Source organism: Saccopteryx bilineata, chromosome 5 (genome assembly GCF_036850765.1).
Source record: "Saccopteryx bilineata isolate mSacBil1 chromosome 5, mSacBil1_pri_phased_curated, whole genome shotgun sequence".
In the NCBI taxonomy this organism is placed as follows: Eukaryota; Metazoa; Chordata; class Mammalia; order Chiroptera; family Emballonuridae; genus Saccopteryx; species Saccopteryx bilineata.
The window spans coordinates 266123970-266141847 of NC_089494.1; the positions used below are offsets into that span (position 1 = coordinate 266123970).

Here is a 17878-nt window from a genome sequence, read left to right on the forward strand (position 1 = left end):
ATTAAGTTTCTCAGTTGCCTGGGAGCTAGACTTTCAACCTCAGGCTGAGGAACACCTTTAATGGACATCTCCTTTGTCTATATTCTTGAGAATGATTCTGTTTCAACATAAAGAGTGAAGGCCGTTACAGCTTCCAAGTTACTAAGAGGTCAACAGACATGGACACGGGATTTTATCAAACTCCTTTAAAGCATCTCTGTGACTGCTCACCTTGCCCGCGGTAAGCGATGCAACAGGCTCCTCAGTGTGACCTGTCGCGTTTCCGCGCCCTGCGCACTGGGCTTCACGGCCCTGTGTGAGCCGCGAGCACTGAGAACACCCGCACCACCGTCCACAGGGCCCTGGGCCTGGGCTGCGCAGACCCATGCTGGGTGCGAGGCGAACTTCACTTCTTTACATTTAAAATGTTTTACAATGAGTTTATATTACTTTGATAATTAAAAAAGAAAGAAAAATGAGCTGGCAGAAGAATAAGAAAATCTATTAGCATTTTATATCTCTCGTTTCTTTCCCTCGTGGCCTTTTTTTTTTTAAACAGGCCATCATGCCACAGAAGCCTGGAAACACGTCTCCGCTCCTCTAGGAAGCGCGGGCCGCGGGCGGCGCGCGGGCGGCGCGCGGGGGGCGCGCGGGGCGGCGCGCGGGGCGGCGCGCGGGCGGCGCGCGGGCGGCGCGCGGGGCGGCGCGCAGGGCGGCACGCGGGCGCCGCAGGGCCCGAGCCACCGACCTGCTCGTCGCTCCGGTGGTAGTCGTTGTCCTCCTCCTGCCGCTCCTCGGCCGTCTCCTTGTTGGAACTCTCGTCTGCTTTGGTTTCACCTTTTGGCAAAAAAGAGAATACACTGTGTTATTAAATCCATTATTTTTAACCCTACAGTCTACATGAAATGCTAGAAAAGTCCGGGTAAAGAGCGTGCACCGTACGTGCACCTGTCAGGGTGAAGACAAGCACTTGTTAGATGTGCTCCCAGTCAGGCCCGGAGGAGACTCCACACGTGGTCTGTGGTGGTGAAGGCACAGAAGGCCACAACGGGGACAGTTGAAAGGGCCACACAGCAACTGTAGCCACCCCAACGCTACTCAACACTGAACACCCCAACCTCTGTGTCCAGCCCACACAGCGCCTAGAACTGGAACTGCTCAACGTCACTTTTAAAATGAAGATGGCACTAAGGGTGACTCAGCTGGGACAGACTCCTTGATTCCCCAGCACATTCCCAACTGCCCCCCAGGGGCCTGGTGACTCCAGCAGAGCTGCAGGTGACCACAGGGCCACCCTTTCTCCTCAAATAGTTCAAAATGCACAGGATGGTCTTAAGTTTCTTAGGAATTTGTTTGGTCCACCAGAAAAATACCATGGCTTCAAAGATTTCAATAATTTGTTATAATATGTACAGATTTAAAACTCCATTAATGTTACATCAAAGCCAAAATGTTACTTTGCCATTCTACAACAAAAAACACAGAGCACAGTCCACGCCTCCCTTGTCTACCCCTCCCCCCTTCCCGAAACTGGGCCGCTGGGGGAGCCCCCAGGACAAGGCTGACGGAGCAGAGCTCACCGTTCCGATGGGGGTCAGAGTGCTGCTTCGCAGAGCCAGTCTCCCCCTTGATGTCTCCAGGCACCTCCATGCCCAATTTGTGGTAGAATTCCCTCTGTTTTCTCATTTCCGCTATTAAAAATTAATATATAGCCTTTAATCTTAAGTAGGTAATGAGTTATATTCACGTTCTGTGCAAAAACATCCCATGAAGAACACAGATGGTGATTACAAAATTTATAAGCTGCTACAAAAAGAAATAAACTTGAACTGTGGTTCCTAGACATGACTGATTCTTCCTACTTTTTTTTTTTTTTTAATTTTTTTATAGGGACAGAGAGAGAGTCAGATAGAGGGATAGACAGGGACAGACAGACAGGAATGGAGAGAGATGAGAAGCATCAATCATCAGTTTTTCGTTGTGACACCATAGTTGTTCATTGATTGCTTTCTCATATGTGCCATGACCGCGGGCCTTCAGCAGACTGAGTAACCCCCCGCTCGAGCCAGTGACCTTGGGTCCAACCTGGTGAGCTTTTTGCTCAAACCAGATGAGCCCACGCTCAAGCTGGCGACCTCGGAGTCTCGAACCTGGGTCCTTTCGCATCCCAGTCCGACACTCTATCCACTGCGCCACCGCCTGGTCAGGCTCTTCCTACTTTTAAACATTTAAAATGTTCTATAGTAACTCTTACAGGCATCGGTATTCCATTCTGATGCATTCTTCACCTTTCCCAGGACTGAACACTTGTCTACATTTACTCAGGAAACTTCAGTTCCCATGTGAAGGAACCCTGAGCGGCAAGAGACTTGAACAATGTGTCCCCAAGTTATACATATAGTAAAGGCCAGACACAAGCTCTCCTGATCGAACACAGTAGCTTTATTTTATGTTGTAACCCTCTCCTGAAACTTAACAAGATAAAACACAGAATTCCTAACCTCATCCTGGATGGAGCACCCAGTGACACCAGCAGGTAGCACCTGCCAGTCTACCGCCCACAGGAGACGGCGTTCTGACCCGTGTCCCTCCTCCCCCAACAGGGGCAGTGACAGTCTCAGTGTTCAGAACTGCACGAAACTTTGAAGAGAAAGGCCATTTCCACTTTCAGGATATGTGTAGTACATAATGTTTCTTTTAAATTCTCAGGGAGATTTGACTTTTTCTAAACAGTTACACTTACTGGCATCCCTGTGCCCCCCAGCCCAGACAAAGTGCTGGCACACAGGATACCCACCCCAGGGCGTCCCAGATGAAGACAGAGACAAGGGACAGACAACGGATGAGACCAGCCCTGAGATGCCAGTGAGCTCGGAGCAGGGACAAGCGATGGCGTTTCAGCCAAAGGAGCCTCTCGTCCAAACCAGCCCACGGCAAGGACAGGCACTCCGAGTCCAGAGTGGGCATTCTGACACATACCTTCCTGCAGGCCGGGAACCAACTTGTAAACAATGTCCTGCATGGTTCTGTCATGACTGGCAATGAAAAACAGAACAGGGGTGTCAGCCAGAAAGGCCGTTCCATAGTTCTTGCACATTTTCCACTTAACGACGAATTAATTCACCATCTAAATCTGTGTTCTAGCTGCTTAGAGATTTCAAATGGCAACACAGACAGGATCATTTTGGTGACCAGCGCTCTCTGCCTGAGGGACTTCTCAAGTTCTGGTGGTAGCAGGCTTTAAAGTTCCCCGTGACAGCTGACCCCGTGCTGTGCAGACCAGAGCAGGGCTCGCACACTTTCCCGCCCACGACCCACCCAGCGCACTGCTGGCGACTCGGGGTGACAGCCCCTGCGGCCAGGCCCCCGGGCGAGGAGGCCGGCAGGCTCACCCGATGTACTGCAGCGGGTGGCTCTGGTGGATGACGATCCTGCACGTGGGGCAGGTGTTGTTCTCCTCCAAGTACTTGACCAGGCAGCTGCGACAGACTGGGGTCAGAAGCACACGCACGTCAGCACACGAACCCAGGTCAGGGCCCCGAGGGGTGCCTCCCTCCAGGCTGGGGAGACCAAGGACCAGGGCCAGGAAAGTCCTGAGCACGTCTGACCTTAGGGCTAAAGGTCAAATGTTCTGTCACTCAGCCTGAAAGACCACAGGGTTTTCTTTGTACACCAAAATTCAGTGAAAGGCCTTGGCCGGTTGGCTCAGTGGTAGAGCGTTGGCCTGGTGTGCAGAAGTCCCAGGTTCGATTCCTGGCCAAGGCACACAGGAGAAGCGCCCATCTGCTTCTCCACCCCTCCCCCTCTCCTTCCTCTCTGTCTCTCTCTTCCCCTCCCACAGCCAAGGCTCCATTGGAGCAAAGATGGCCCGGGCGCTGGGGATGGCTCCTTGGCCTCTGCCTCAGGCGCTAGAGTGGCTCTGGGTCGCAACAGAGCGACGCCCAGGAGGGGCAGAGCATCGCCCCCTGGTGGGCAGAGCCTCGCTCACTGGTGGGCTTGCTGGGTGGATCCCGGACGGGCGCATGCAGGAGTCTGTCTGACTGTCTCTCCCCATTTCCAGCTTCAGAAAAATACAGGAAAAAAAAATTCAGTGAAAATAACATATACTATGCTCACCATTACCTAAAAATACAATTAACTTTAAAATAAAAATCCTATTAAAATTGGAAAATATTTTCTGAAGTGGAAAGCACAGGATGAACACTTACAGGTGTGACAGGTTTTGTTTACCTTAGAGACCCTGCTAAAGACAGAGCTTGTATCAACAGCTTTATAATTAGGTTTTGAGGTAAACCACGAAGTCTACTTTTCAGCTGAGACTATGCTTAAAAAATAAAAAAATCCAAGTTCAGCACAAACCAAGACTCTTCTAAAAATCAAAACACAGAAGGAGTGAACCATCAGAGCCCTCGGTGTAAAAGTCTAAGGCAGGGGTCCCCAAACTTTTTACACAGGGGGCAGTTCACTGTCCCTCAGACCGTTGGAGGGCCAGACTATAAAAAAAACTATGAATAAATCCCTATGCACACTGCACATATCTTATTTTAAAGTAAAAAAACAAAACGGGAACAAATACAATATTTAAAATAAAGAACAAGTAAATTTAAGTCAACAAACTGACCAGTATTTCAATGGGAATTATAGGTCTGCTTTTGGCTAATGAGATGGTCAATGTGCTCCTCTCACTGACCATCAATGAAAGAGGTGACCCTTCTAGAAGTTGGTGAGGGCCAGATAAATGGCCTCAAGGGGCCACATGCGGCCCACGGGCCGTAGTTTGGGGACCCCTGGTCTAAGGAGATGAGCATTTCTGCCCAGCAGCAAATACTCTGTCACACCACAGTCCCTAGTTTAGCTGTTCTATGCAAATAACTACATTATCCTCGTCTTTAGTTTGCTTCAATGATATCTCTATTGAAATTATCCACATAATTTTTAATTTGAAATGATTCTCATTTATCTTCAAGATCGTTTTTTTCCTGCTTCTGTGTTTTGCCCTGTGCTTGAGCTAAAAGCTTTTAGTAAAAATAAAAGCCAAAGTATCAAAGAGCAGACAGCTAGAAACTGGCAAAGACCATGTTCCAGAACATTCTCACATGCACACAGGTGCGGACACTTGGTCAGACAGTCCCACATGCACACGGCTTTCACAGGCCACGTTCTGGAGCATTCTCACATACACGTGTGCAGACACTCGGTCACCGTGGTCGCGTCGATGAGATACCCGCTGCACAGGCGGCAGGTGATGTGGGCGTTTATGTCCCAGAGTTTAATCTTTCTGGTCAACATCTTTGGCTTCTGAAAGAGAAAAATGCACATTAATCAATATCTGAAGTACTCGGGTGTATTTCATCAAAGGTTCAGGATCAAGGTAAATGAAGTCACAGGACGTCCCTCCAGGAGACCTCCACGGAAGGTGGAGGCTGGCACCACACCTGAGCCGGGTGCTGCCCAACCTTCCCATCTGTGGGCATGGTGGCAACTCAGCCGGTCCATGGGGGACGGGGGCTGCCCCATCAAGCACCCCAGGGGCAGCACTTGGCTGCAAACAAACTGCCCCCTCTTCCTGTGCAGGACTGAGCAGGGGGTGGCTGGTGAGCTGGACAGCGCAGGTGAGGGGAGCAGGCGGGCTGGGCCTGGGGAGGGAAGCTGAGGGGACAGATGACCGCAGGGGAGGTGAGGCCCCTCTTCCACTTCGGCCTCCGGATCCCTGGAGCCGAGTAACACTACCGAGGGCGCAGAGCCTCCCAAACTGAAGCCGAATGCCGATGTGAGGTCACAGCAGGTGTCACTGACATTAAAAAAGATGGAGAAGAGGGTGGGACAGAGGGCTGCCAGCTCGAGGTGCCATGGCTGGAAATGTAACACCTGGATGAGTTCGAAAGACGTTCACTGCAGTTGTTCAAAGTGGAAAAACACAGAAACGCACCTGGCGAGGAGCGGGGTAGCTGCAACACTGGCTCACTGAACCAGCAGGGGCTCTAACCATCCTCCCCGGGACCAGGACCCAAGCGCCCAGGACCCTGCCCTCACTGGGGCCGCAGCAGCCCTGGCCTGGGACTGGGGGCACCGCGGTCCCTGTCACTTATCCCATGGGACACCAGCGCAGCACACAACGTGAGCTGGAAAGTCCAGGTATCTGTGCACCCAGGTGTCCGCACGTTGTCGCCCCAGGGGCGGTGCTGTCTCTCCTGCCGGGCCCCAGGGTCCACGAGGCAGGGTCTGTCAACACATCCCGAGGCCGCAGGAAAAAACCCCGAAGTTGTTCAGGTCCTACTCCAAACCTGCACATCACTTCACATGGCAAGAGGTCCTCGAGATAGCACATGACCTGGTCACTCGGATGGTCCCCATGTCATCACAGGGTACTTTTCAGGGGAGGCAGGAGGGTCACACAGAGACCCTGAGACGCGGCACTGCTGGCTGGAAGGTGGGGCCGTAAGCCAGGGATGTGGGCGCTCCAAGGCTGGAGCCTCCAGGAGCCAGCCCACCAACACCTGGACCTTGGCCAGTGAGGCCCCTTCTGGACTCTGCCCTGGAGAACAGCCACAAGCTTATGGTGATTTGCAGTGGCAGCAGGTAGGAAGCAACACAGATGCCTCCCAGGGAGCAGGGCTGCAGGGACACTCACTGAATGACCGCTCTGAAAACAAGCATTACTAGTAGAATTCTGTACAAAAAGACCAAAACAGATAATGCAGGCTGTCAGAGTCAAAGGCCAAAAGGGCTAGTGATGTCACCAAGGGCAGCTGGCTGCACAGCACTCACGGGAGGGACGGCAGCCAGAGAGCACACCCTCACGTACCGGCCACAGTGCCCACGCTCACTGTGCAATGCCACTGAAAAGAGAGACAAGAAAGCAAACTGCCCAGGGAACAAACACTTCCGTTCAGATGAGGTACGAGGGGAAAACCTGGCTGTGCCCAGCACGGGGCAGCATGTCAGGGAAGCGGAGGCAGGGCCCCAGCGCCAGAGGAGGCGGCAGGACCCAGAGGAAGGAAGTCTGGAGACAGCTGTCCCTACACTCAAACCTGTGGGAATCAACGAGCCACCAGTGAAGCCAGCTCTCAGCACGACCGCCCGACTAACTCTACTCACAAAACCAAGTGCCTGCAACCAGCAGCAACACTGTCAGCTGTGCACAGAAGGCAGGCCACGAGAGCGACACTGTTGGTGGTCACCCCATTTCTCCTCCTTCCCAAAATGGCCCTGGGAGTTGAGCCTGCCCGCCACGCTGGAGGCAGGCACGGCCGTGGGGCAGGGTTCCTGCTCTTGTGGCATCTCAGTAAAAACTGCGTGGAGTCAGCCAAGGCTCCGGCTACGCTAACGCCACAGGAAGCGATGTGTCGGCCGCTGCGGCTGCTCTGAGCCCTGCTGGGTCTGCATGTCATCTCCATCAAGTGCTTGCAAGAGCCTCGGCCAGGTAACTCTGACCTTCCGGGAAGTGGCTCACTGAAGAGGGACCCAGCACCACCTTGGAGAGCTGGAAAGAAAGGAGACAACTCCCTCAGAGAAGATCACCCTCAAACATTCCCAGGCAGAAACGGGAGTGCTGACTTGCAGATATTGTCCTATGACACTGCCCAGGCGTGAGGTCCACTCGCTGGCCTGGTCTTTACGTGCTGGCCGCCGAGAACACCAGGACATGCTCAGCAATGTGCAGATATTCCGACCACACAGCAGTACACTCAGCAACAGATGTCTGACCAAACTGCCAACGAAAACTAAAGCCAGAAACAAAGTCCGCAATCACACCGACACAACGGGGCCTCCGGCCTCAGCGGGGAGCAGGGTCCGCGCCTTCTTTGCCGGCGTTGGTGTTCATGTCTCCTTTGCTGGGATAGGGTTTGTGTCTCCTTTGCTAGGGTTGGGATCCGTGCCTACTTTACGGGGTCGGGGCCCCATCTCCTTTACTGGGAGCAGAGACCGCGTCTTCTTTGTAGACAGCAGCGTCCATGTCTTTTCTGGGGACATGGTCAGGGGATAGTGGTCAATAGATACACGTACTCAGCCTCCAGTATCCAGCTGTCTGCACCCAGTCCTGTGTGTACACACCACTGTCCACCCTGAGGAACGGGGTGGCGGGCCATGCAGCTGACCCTAGGCTGGGCAGGAAGGCAGGACCTAGAGAGCCCTGTGCTCAGAAGCATAGGGGGCCTGAGCATGAAGATGATGAGCAGTGACTCCCGCCTGGGGTGAGGGTCAGAATAAATCCGACTGTCATCTCGAGAACAACACAGAAGCCAGGAGTCCACACTGAGACAGAGAAGAAGTGACAGACTTCCTAGAGGGAGGACACCGGCTGATAAACGTGGACGAAGCAGAAAGTCACGGCCCACGACAGTGAGTGCAGACACAGCCTTCAGGAGTCCTCAACGGTGCTCTCAGCGCAAGACCTTGCTGAGCAAGAGAAGACTTGTAATCTCACGCTGCCCCCACCAAAGAGCCACAAAGGCAGAGGGGGCACGGGGGAGGAACCCCACAGAAATCACTTACTGAATGTCCATGTGACACCCAGACAGGGACCAGATGGAGGGCAGGTCTGCCTCCTGATGTCACACCACGAAGAACACAGTGCCCGTGACGGGACTCCTGCTGAAAGCACACAGCCGAGTCTCACCGCCAGGAAACACAGGATAAGCTCTGAGTGAGGAAGGTCACCTTCAATACCATCAGGGTCATAAAGGGCAAGAAAAGAGGGAGGGAGAGGGAAGCCCTGTGCAGTGCCCGGCTGAGGCCCAGTCCAGAGCAGCCTTGAAAAGAGCCCTGGGCCCACTGACCACCCACATGTGAAGATAAGACCAGCCTGTCTCCAGGTCCAGGCTGGGCCCACTGACCACCCACATGTGAAGATAAGACCAGCCTGTCTCCAGGTCCAGGCTGGGCCCACTGACCACCCACATGTGAAGATAAGACCAGCCTGTCTCCAGGTCCAGGCTGGGTCCACTGACCACCCACATGTGAAGATAAGACCAGCCTGTCTCCAGGTCCAGGCTGGGTCCTGCAGGCCCATGACCAGGGGCCCTCTTGCCCTCAGGCACCTGAGGAGCTGCCCTCAGGAAGTGCAAAGGCCACCAGTGTGGCAGATGCGGCCCCTGAGCAGCACTACATGCTGGACACCTGATCCCAGCTGGGCCTGCCCACCTGGACCAGGGGGCTGGGGGGGAGTGACACGAGGCTCTGGTCCTGTGCCTGTCCGAATGTCCGAATGTCCGAAGCACCCGCCTGGCGGCAGGTTCACAGGCGCTTCCCAGGGTGGAGACGGGAAACCCCAGCAGGGACTGAGCTCAGCCCCTCGAGTGCTGACACCCCCTCTCCTCACCTCCTCTAGACGCCGTCTGTCCCCTCCCTCCGCCTCCGCATTGGCACTCAGGCTTCAGCTGTGACGCTGTGACCCCCTGGCAGCCGCGTCTCCACACTCTGTGTCCCTGCTTCTGCGCCTCCCTTCTGTCCTTTGCTGTTGTTCCATTTTCTAGTACAGAAACACACCTGTTACTTCATTTCATGTCACTTACATGTGACACAGTCCCATAATTAAGTTCTGACTAGAATTTCCAGAGTCCCACCAAGCCAAGAGCAGGACAATCAAAACTACTGACCAGGAGGAAATGTGAACTTATGTGGCTCGCTGAACCCAACCAGCTCTGGAGCACTCAGAAATACGCTTTAAAGGCGTTCTAAGGAGCTGACTTTGTCTCAGGCAACAATATGCTCACAAAAAATAAATCGAGGTAAGAGAAAGATCAGAGTTTAAGCTGCATTTACCTGGATGTGGCAGCCAGGAACCCTCTGCTACATTTTGAGGCCTGTGGAGACAGAAGACAGGGGAGTGTCACCCAAAGATGCTGCCCAGAGCCCATGTCCCTGACACAACAATGACTTTGGCCTCGCTCATTGAACATCTCTGTTCCTTTACTTGCTTAAAACCAAAAGGAAAACAAGAATTAATGGCAGTGAAGAGCCAGCATTGAGCAGAGAGACACGAGTAGGTCTTTGGGGCAGTTGGTGTCACTGAAGCCCAGGGGCTGCTGGGTGGGGGAGATAAGGCTGTGCATGGGGGTCCGTGGACAGGGGTAGGCTCCATCACATGCTTTGGTGTCCCAGGAGGCAGGATGGAGGTCTGTGAAAACTCCAGAGGAGGGAAGAACTTCAGAGATGACTTGGTGGGAGGCTGGTGCCTTGGGCAGGGACAGGGAAGAGCTAACTGTATTATTTAACTTCTGGGTAAAGAGCAGGGTGTCTCTTGGGGCCACTCGCCTAATGACCACATACCAGGGGCCCTTCCACGTAGGCTCCAAGTCAGGCTCTGGGCCACCGTGGGGATGAGGGCAGGCAGCTCTGACTGGAGACAGACAACAGACACAGCAACAAACACACGACGTATGTAGGGACCTGGGAGGGGCCTCTGCGAGGCTCACGTGGGGCCTGGGGTCTCGCTGAGCAGGAGCCACGTGAGTGCAGATGAGGGTGAGGGCGAGGAGCCAACCACAAGGCAGCAGAAAGGGCAGTGGGTGGGTGGGTGGGTCGTCTGAGGCTCTGGAAGGTGCATGTATTGAAGTCAAGGCCCTGAACGCCACAGGAAATGCTTGTGGTTTAACTGCAGTGGACAAATAAAACCTGGAAGCAATGGGCCACAAAACACCTAAATGATATTCTTATAATACCCAGTTTATACCATCTCTACTCCAAGTTTTTCCATAATTGCATTTTTACAATAAACTAGTCTTTGAAGTTCAATTAACTTTTGCAGAACAGGCGGGAGGGAGGGAGGCTGGCCAGGGAGTCAGCTGTGGGGAGTCAGCAGGCTGCTGCCCTCCCAGAGGGCTGTGCAGAGGCGGCTGCTACATGCCCACTGCCCCCCGTGGCAGCCGCGTGCTCGTGCACCCTGGCTGGGGTGGCGGCAGCTTAGCCATCACAGTTACGGACCCCGCAGCAGTGGGTGCACAGGGAGCCCTGACGAGGGGGCACAGTGCGTCCATGCAGGAGGTGGCAGGTGCTCAGAGTGAGAGCGGGGATGGTGTGCAGCAAGCGCTTCCCTGAGGAAGTGACGTGAGCAACAGGAGAGCATAAGCAACTTTATGCCAACAGGTTGCCAATTTGTATAAAATTGATACGTCCCTAGAAAAATAACGTTAGAATCGAGGCTGTAAACACAGAAAACCAAGAACACCTGTAATATTAAGTCAACTTATCAGCAAAGCACTCAGGTTTTGGGTCTCAAGGGCAGCCCCTCTGAATAACCTGGGATCGACCCAACCTCAAACAGCGCTCTCAGAGAAGCCATAAAGTATTTCCCAACTTGTTTCACGAGGCTGTCGTAACACACCCACCAGACCAGACTGGGATGGAGAGCATGTGCCTCGCTCCCTGCCCGACAAGTGTGAGAATCGGGAACAGTCACTACAGCAGCTCAGGTGACAGCCCAGTTGTGCTCGTCAAACTAGGTTTATCTCTAAAGTACAAGGGGGTTAACAGAAGCAGTAAATGTAATTTATGACCAAAAAGGAAAAAAAAGATAAGATCTTCCCCCAAATGCATAAAAATCGTTTGATAAAATTCATTTTCCAGGCCCTGGCCGGTTGGCTCAGTGCTAGAGCGTCGGCCTGGCATGCGGGGGACCCGGGTTCGATTCCCGGCCAGGGCACATAGGAGAAGCACCCATTTGCTTCTCCACCCCCCCCCCTCCTTCCTCTCTGTCTCTCTCTTCCCCTCCGCAGCCAAGGCTCCATTGGAGCAAAGATGGCCCGGGCGCTGGGGATGGCTCCTTGGCCTCTGCCCCAGGCGCTAGAGTGGCTCTGGTCGCAGCAGAGCGACACGCTGGAGGGGCAGAGCATCGCCCCCTGGTGGGCAGAGCTTCGCCCCTGGTGGGCGTGCCGGGTGGATTCTGGTCGGGCGCATGCGGGAGTCTGTCTGACTGCCTCCCCATTTCCAGCTTCAGAAAAATACAAAAAAAAAATAAAAATTCAATTTTCATTCCAGATTTTTAAAAAACTTAGCAAATTGGCCCTGGCCAGGTGGCACAGTGGATCAAGTGTGGCTTCAACCCTGGTCGGGACAGACAGGAGAGGCAACCAATGAGTACACAACTAAACGGAACTAACGAGTACAAGGAGTTGATGCTTCTCTCTCTCCTTCTTACACCCCCTCTTTCTCTCTCTCTCTCAAATCAATGGTGGGAAAAAAAACCTTAGCAAATTAAGAATGGAAGGAAATGTCTTTAACCTAATAAAAGATCTGTTTAGGAGGAGCAGCTTTCCCAGGAGCCACATGGAGACAGGCCACGGACAGCTGATAGGAGACAGGAGCGGACCATCGTCCATCAGGGGGCACGGGACACGGATGCTCTGAGCTGGAGAGGAGCCTGGTGCACAGCCCGTGCCGTGCACACGCCCTGGACACAGTCCAGGAAGCAGCTTGGGCTGTGTGGGAACTGGCAGGGAGGCTCGTGGGGTTGCTGAGGGGACGGAGAGCTCTGGGTCAGGACTGCAGCCTGGTCACAGGACCAAACACTCACCAAAGGACACCATCCGAACTATAAAACTCTAAACTTCAGGTTGTGACAACTGTATCTCCAAAAAAAGGGGTATTTTACAATTTAAAAAGTACAGTGAGCCTGACCTGTGGTGGCGCAGTGGATAAAGCGTCGACCTGGAATTCTGAGGTCGCTGGTTCAAAACTCTGGTTTCCCTGGTCAAGGCACATATGGGAGTTGATGCTTCCTGCTCCTACCCCCTTTCTGTCTCTCTCTCTCCTCTCTAAAATGAATAAATAAAATCTAAAAAAAAAAAAAAAAAAAAAAAAGTACAGTGAAAATTATTCCTTGAGATGAAATTGGGGGGAAAAGTGCTAAACTCCTACCTTATAGCAGTGTCTGGCCCACCCTTACCCCAGATGATCAAATCCAGGTAGGTGAAGACCAATGTAGAGGTGCAGTTTTAAACCTTTAGAGCAGTGGTAGTCAACCTGGTCCCTACCATCCACTAGTGGGCGTCCCAGCTTTCATGGTGGGCGGTAGCGGAGCAACCAAAGTATAAATAAAAGACAGATTTAATTATAGTAAGTTGTTTTATAAAGATTTATTCTGCCAAACTTAGTGAAAATCTGACATAAAGTACTTGGTAAGTAATTATTATTATATGCTTTAACTTGCTGTCACTCTGCTTTATAAATTTTATAAAGTAACGTGACTTCCCTACTTTATAAATCACCATTACTGTGGAACCAGTGGGTGGTTAGAAAATTTTTCTACTAACAGAGATACAAAAGTGTAGGTATAAAAAGGTTGACTACCCCTGCTTTAGAAGATAGTAGGGGGTCTCATCATGACCTCGGCGAGGAAGACTGAAAACAAAAAAGAAGAGGCACACACACCGGAGATTGCTAGTAAAATCAACTTGTAAAGACAGTACATCAACCATCAGAACCCTGGGCGCAGAAAGCCACAACATGGCAGGGTGTGCCCACACACCAAGGACAGCAGTCCCCGGCTTGGCTGAGCGCCCACACCTGTGTCCTGCCTGCTTTGGAACGAAGGCATTTCAACGTCGCATGGCCACCAAGCTGCAATCTGCTGCTGGCCCTTTAGAGCAAAGGGCTGCCAACCCTGCTCCAGCTGTAAAAGGAACGGGACAGGCACTCACAGAAGAGAAACCCAAATCAGCATAGTGTAGCCTGTTCACTTTTGTCAGTGGCCAACCAGAAGACACATGAGAGCCTGACCACGTGACCCCAGAAAGTCTGCTGCGAGACCGGACCCTCCTTCTGGGGCAGCAGGTGGCTTGATCGGCCTTCCACTGCACGGCTGCAGCCCACCGGGGTGCATGCACTACGGACACTCTGGCACACATGTGCTCGTCTCCGTTTCAGACACACAAGTGCTCCCAGCATTCTGCTTGAACAACCCCAAAGTGAAAACACTGTGCCCCCAACAGCAGAGGAAGGAGTATGAGTAATGTGTGTGGCTCAGCAATGAGCTGGAGCCTACAACCAGCTCCTGGAGGTGGACCATCACAAAAGGCCGCATGCGGGAAGGGCCACAGCACCCCCCACACGGAGCTGTTCACCTTGGGGCACACACACCTCAGCCGTCAGAGCAAGGGAGCCCCCATCTTCCGCTTGGCCTCCAGGAGGGGTGCATTTCCCTGACCTGAGGTTTATACACTCAAGTCTTGTCAACACCTTCTCACTGAGTCTTAATTTGTCAATTTCCTAATTTGCATAAATTTACATGAAATTTTAAAATGGGAAAAGAAACATTATAAACAGAACTTGGTCCCCTGCTGATAACAGTGGACACTCCCCTCAGCCCTCCCTCTTGTGCAGCCTCCAGTCTCATGCTGGAGACTCAGTTTGCTAGGCTGCTGTCCTCATTAAGAAACTGAAGACATGGCCTCATGTGGCCACAGTGAAAATGACCCTGCATCAGACCCCTGCCTGTCCGGACACCACCAATCAGAGCTGACCAAAGAGGTAAAATGCCACAGACCCATTACATACTCGTTGCCAAACAGGCCAGAGTGATTTTTCATTGAACATAACTATGTATGTGTACAAAAAAATATTTAATTTTATCAACACTAAAAAACAATTTCTAATAAAAATAAAAAACCGGAAACAAAATAGAACATTTTGGACACCGCCAGACTTTGCACCAGTTGGCAGTCTGTCCCCATCCCAAACCTGTTACCCTGATACCAGTGCTGGCCATCAGTGCGGCCCAACACGGTGGCCAATGTGGTGAGGCACTGAATCCCACCCTCCCTGGATGACAACCAGGTCCTGTCCTTGGAGAAGCCAGCAAGTTGGCCCTGGGCTGGCACCTGGGAACCTGGCTGGTGACAGTTTCCCAGGTCGGCTGAAAACCTCCCCGAATGGCAGGAGTTGCCCGCTGTAACTGGACATTGGAAGGAACAACCAGCATGCCTCTGCGAGTGGCTTTCTTCCAGCCTGGAGTCCGGAGGGAGCCGGGCAGGGCACATCCAGGACACACGTGGGACACACACGGGAGCCAGGCCTCCAAACATGCTGGCTGCAGCTCAGCGGGGAATTCACAGGACTGTGGAGGCAGCACCTGGTTCCCCCCACCTCGCCCAAATGCCTTTTCCTTTGCTGTGTCCTCTGCTGAGGACACAATGTAGCCATAACTTGAACAGTCATTCTGGCAGGGCACAACCAGAATGCTCAGTGCCTAGGATGTTACCTGCAAACCCCCACTGCCCAAATTCCACCCCTCGCCCCTCTGACCCGTGGATGCCCTGAGCCTGCAGGCCCCCAACCCACAGCCCCCGGCCCAGGCCTCAGCCCTGTGGATGGCCATGCTGCCTGCCCTGACACGCCCATCTCCAGTCCTTCGGCTGGCCTTGGCCAGAGTGACCGCGGCCGGGCCTCCCCCGAGAGGCCCCGGCCCTGACCCCTGGCGCTGCTTGGCGGCCTTCCAGTCTTTTCCAGTCACCCACCCGCTCCTGGTGACCCTGCAATCACTCAGCCCAGGCTTTCCACAGGGACCTGCTCCCTCCGCCCTGGGGGCCAGGACAGCAGCTTCCATAACCCCTTCCCTGGTCTGCTGGGCTGATGAGGCCCCCACTCTGGACAGCCAGATGAGGCTTCGAGATGGAATGGAGGGACAGGGACAGGGACAAGGACAAGGACAGGGGATGAAGAGGCACAGGCTCAGACGTGATCCTTGTGAATTTGGAACAGGAGGCAACATAAGGAGAAAGGGGAGGGGAGGTTAGAATGAAGTGAGCAACAGAACGTTTACATAATCACAGTGATTCTCAACTCTCAGACTCAACCTTGGGGGAAGCATGAAAAACACGCAGTGAAAGGGCTGTCGGACCCCTGGTGGCTGTGGACACACGCCCTCCATGAAAAAGGCTGACGTGGGGTGGAAGCAAAAGCCCAGAGGGCAAAGCTGACAGCCAGCGGGTCATCCCGACTGGAACGCACTGGGTTCAGCACTGTGCTGGACAGTGACTCCCTGTCACCCCACCTCTCTTCTGGAACTGCGGGTGACACTCACTGCCCGTGCCTGCCCTGTGGCGCTGGGCACAGGAAGGCCCCCTCTCCAGGTCTGCAGGTACCTAGGAGCTGCATCTCAAGGAGAACACTGACCAGGTAACCAGGGGCTCCTCAGGAGCAAGGGGCAAGTGTGCTGGGGCTGGGGAGTAGGCCAGGGGACAGGGTTCAGGGGTGGCCAAGACTGTGGGCCTCATACACACCCCTCTGCATCCTTATTACCTAGCAACTGTGGCAAAGGGGCTTTTGAAGAGGGAATGAAGGTTCCAAACCAAATGACCTTAAAACAAGGCAAGTTTCCAGTGGCCCAACCCAATCGCTTGGCTTTCAAAGCCGAGCCCTCTGTAGCTGGTGTCAGGGGAGTAGTCAGAGGGCTGAGTCCGGCTGGCCTGGCAAAAAGCAGTATGCCATGTCAACTGCCCACAGCACTGGGGCCTCTAGCAGCTGAGGGTGTCCCCAGCAAAGGGACTCCACTAACAGCCAGTGAGCTTGGGAGAGGACTGGAGCCGCAGACAAGAGCCACAGCCCAGCTGACACGCTCCTTCAGCCTCTCAGGCCCAAGCCAGCCACACTGTTCCCACCCCAGAAGTGTGACTAATGAGGGGGTGTTGTTTTAAGCCACCAGGCTTGTAGCGGTCTGTTATGCAGCTGTAGAAAACGAACATAATGGTATCTAAAAAATGGCAGTTACTAGCAGCAGAGCCAGTTTCCCAAGCATGTAAAATACAGAGTAGCCACCAACTCTGGAAAAGCTTTCATTAGGCAACAATCCTCCCAAGTCTAGAGACAAGAAACAGGTTAATAAACAGGTAGCAGAAGTTGGAGTCCCTTGGTACAGACTGAACTGTGCCCAAGCACAGGGCCTTTGGGGGTGATTAGGCTTAGACTCATTGTGAGACTGGAGAGGGGGTCCCGTGACAGGATCGGTGTCCTGTGCACACACAGCGAGAAGTGGGTCCGGGTCCTCCCCAGGAACCACACTGACTGGCACCTGGGCCTTGGACTCAGCCTCCCATAAAGGTCTGTGGCACTGTGCTATGGCAGCTGAGCTGCCTAACACACCCTCTTCTGATCTCTGATGGCCACCTCCTCACCAGGTGCCTTTTAACGAAAGGCCAGGGAAAATTAACCACCTCTAGCCGGGCCCATCTCTGTGGAAGAAAGGCACTTACTGGATCTGAAAGCAAAAGTTATATTTCCACAAACAATTTCAAACACTTTCTACCCACTAAACCATTTATAAAGTCTGCTAAAAGCATCAAAGCCAATGGGGGTGGGACTCACCCTTGTGCCCATTAGGAACGACGCAACAGCCTGTGGATGCCCCGCACAGAAATGTAACAGTGGGCATGTGGGTCTGCCCTCTCAACCAGGACAAAGGCCTGCCGCCAGGCGCCTGTGCTGGACTCCAGGGCTCTCCTGCGTTGACTCCCTGGCAGACCCATCCAGCCCACAGGGCCCTGGAAACCAGGGTTGGACAGTTGTGCCCAGCAGCACTGACCCAAGGGACAGCCAAAGGTGACACTTGTTCCAGACAGCATGGCATGAAGCACCCAGCCTCTCCCACACTCTCCTCCGTCCACAGAGCACACTGGGGACAGCAGCACAGTGAAGCATCAGAAAAATCCAGACAGCGGTCTTCAAAGGTCCATGGTGGGGGGTGGAAGTGGGAGCCCAATACGAAAAGACAGGAAGGAAGTATGGCCCCCTAGTGCCATGCCAGGACCTGCCTGTGTCTGGTGAAGGGAAAGTCACCGTGGAAGATGTTCTGGAGACACCCAGCCAGGAGATTTAAATTGGACAGGATATTAGCAAACATGAGAAAAAGTGCCCACTTCCCAGGTGTCACAATGGCTTGCAGCCATGTGGAGACCACCCCATT

The 17878-nt window shown here is 53.4% G+C and overlaps 1 protein-coding gene across 3 annotated transcripts in view; it reads right to left on the minus strand.

Annotated features, from left to right (window-relative positions):
• PCGF3 (polycomb group ring finger 3) overlaps positions 1-17878 on the minus strand; it is a 43836-nt gene that overhangs the window by 20456 nt on the left and 5502 nt on the right. For 2 of the 3 annotated variants that reach the window (XM_066233679.1, XM_066233680.1), the window contains exons 2-8: positions 9745-9785; positions 9302-9451; positions 5160-5277; positions 3372-3468; positions 2959-3014; positions 1560-1670; positions 728-816 (exon numbers count right to left, since the gene is read on the minus strand). In XM_066233679.1, coding sequence (XP_066089776.1) covers positions 728-816; positions 1560-1670; positions 2959-3014; positions 3372-3468; positions 5160-5268 — 462 coding nt within the window. In that variant the 5' untranslated portion in view covers positions 5269-5277; positions 9302-9451; positions 9745-9785. Of the gene's footprint in view, positions 1-727; positions 817-1559; positions 1671-2958; positions 3015-3371; positions 3469-5159; positions 5278-9301; positions 9452-9744; positions 9786-17878 lie in introns of those variants that run through there. The other variant, XM_066233681.1, reaches the window with a different exon arrangement.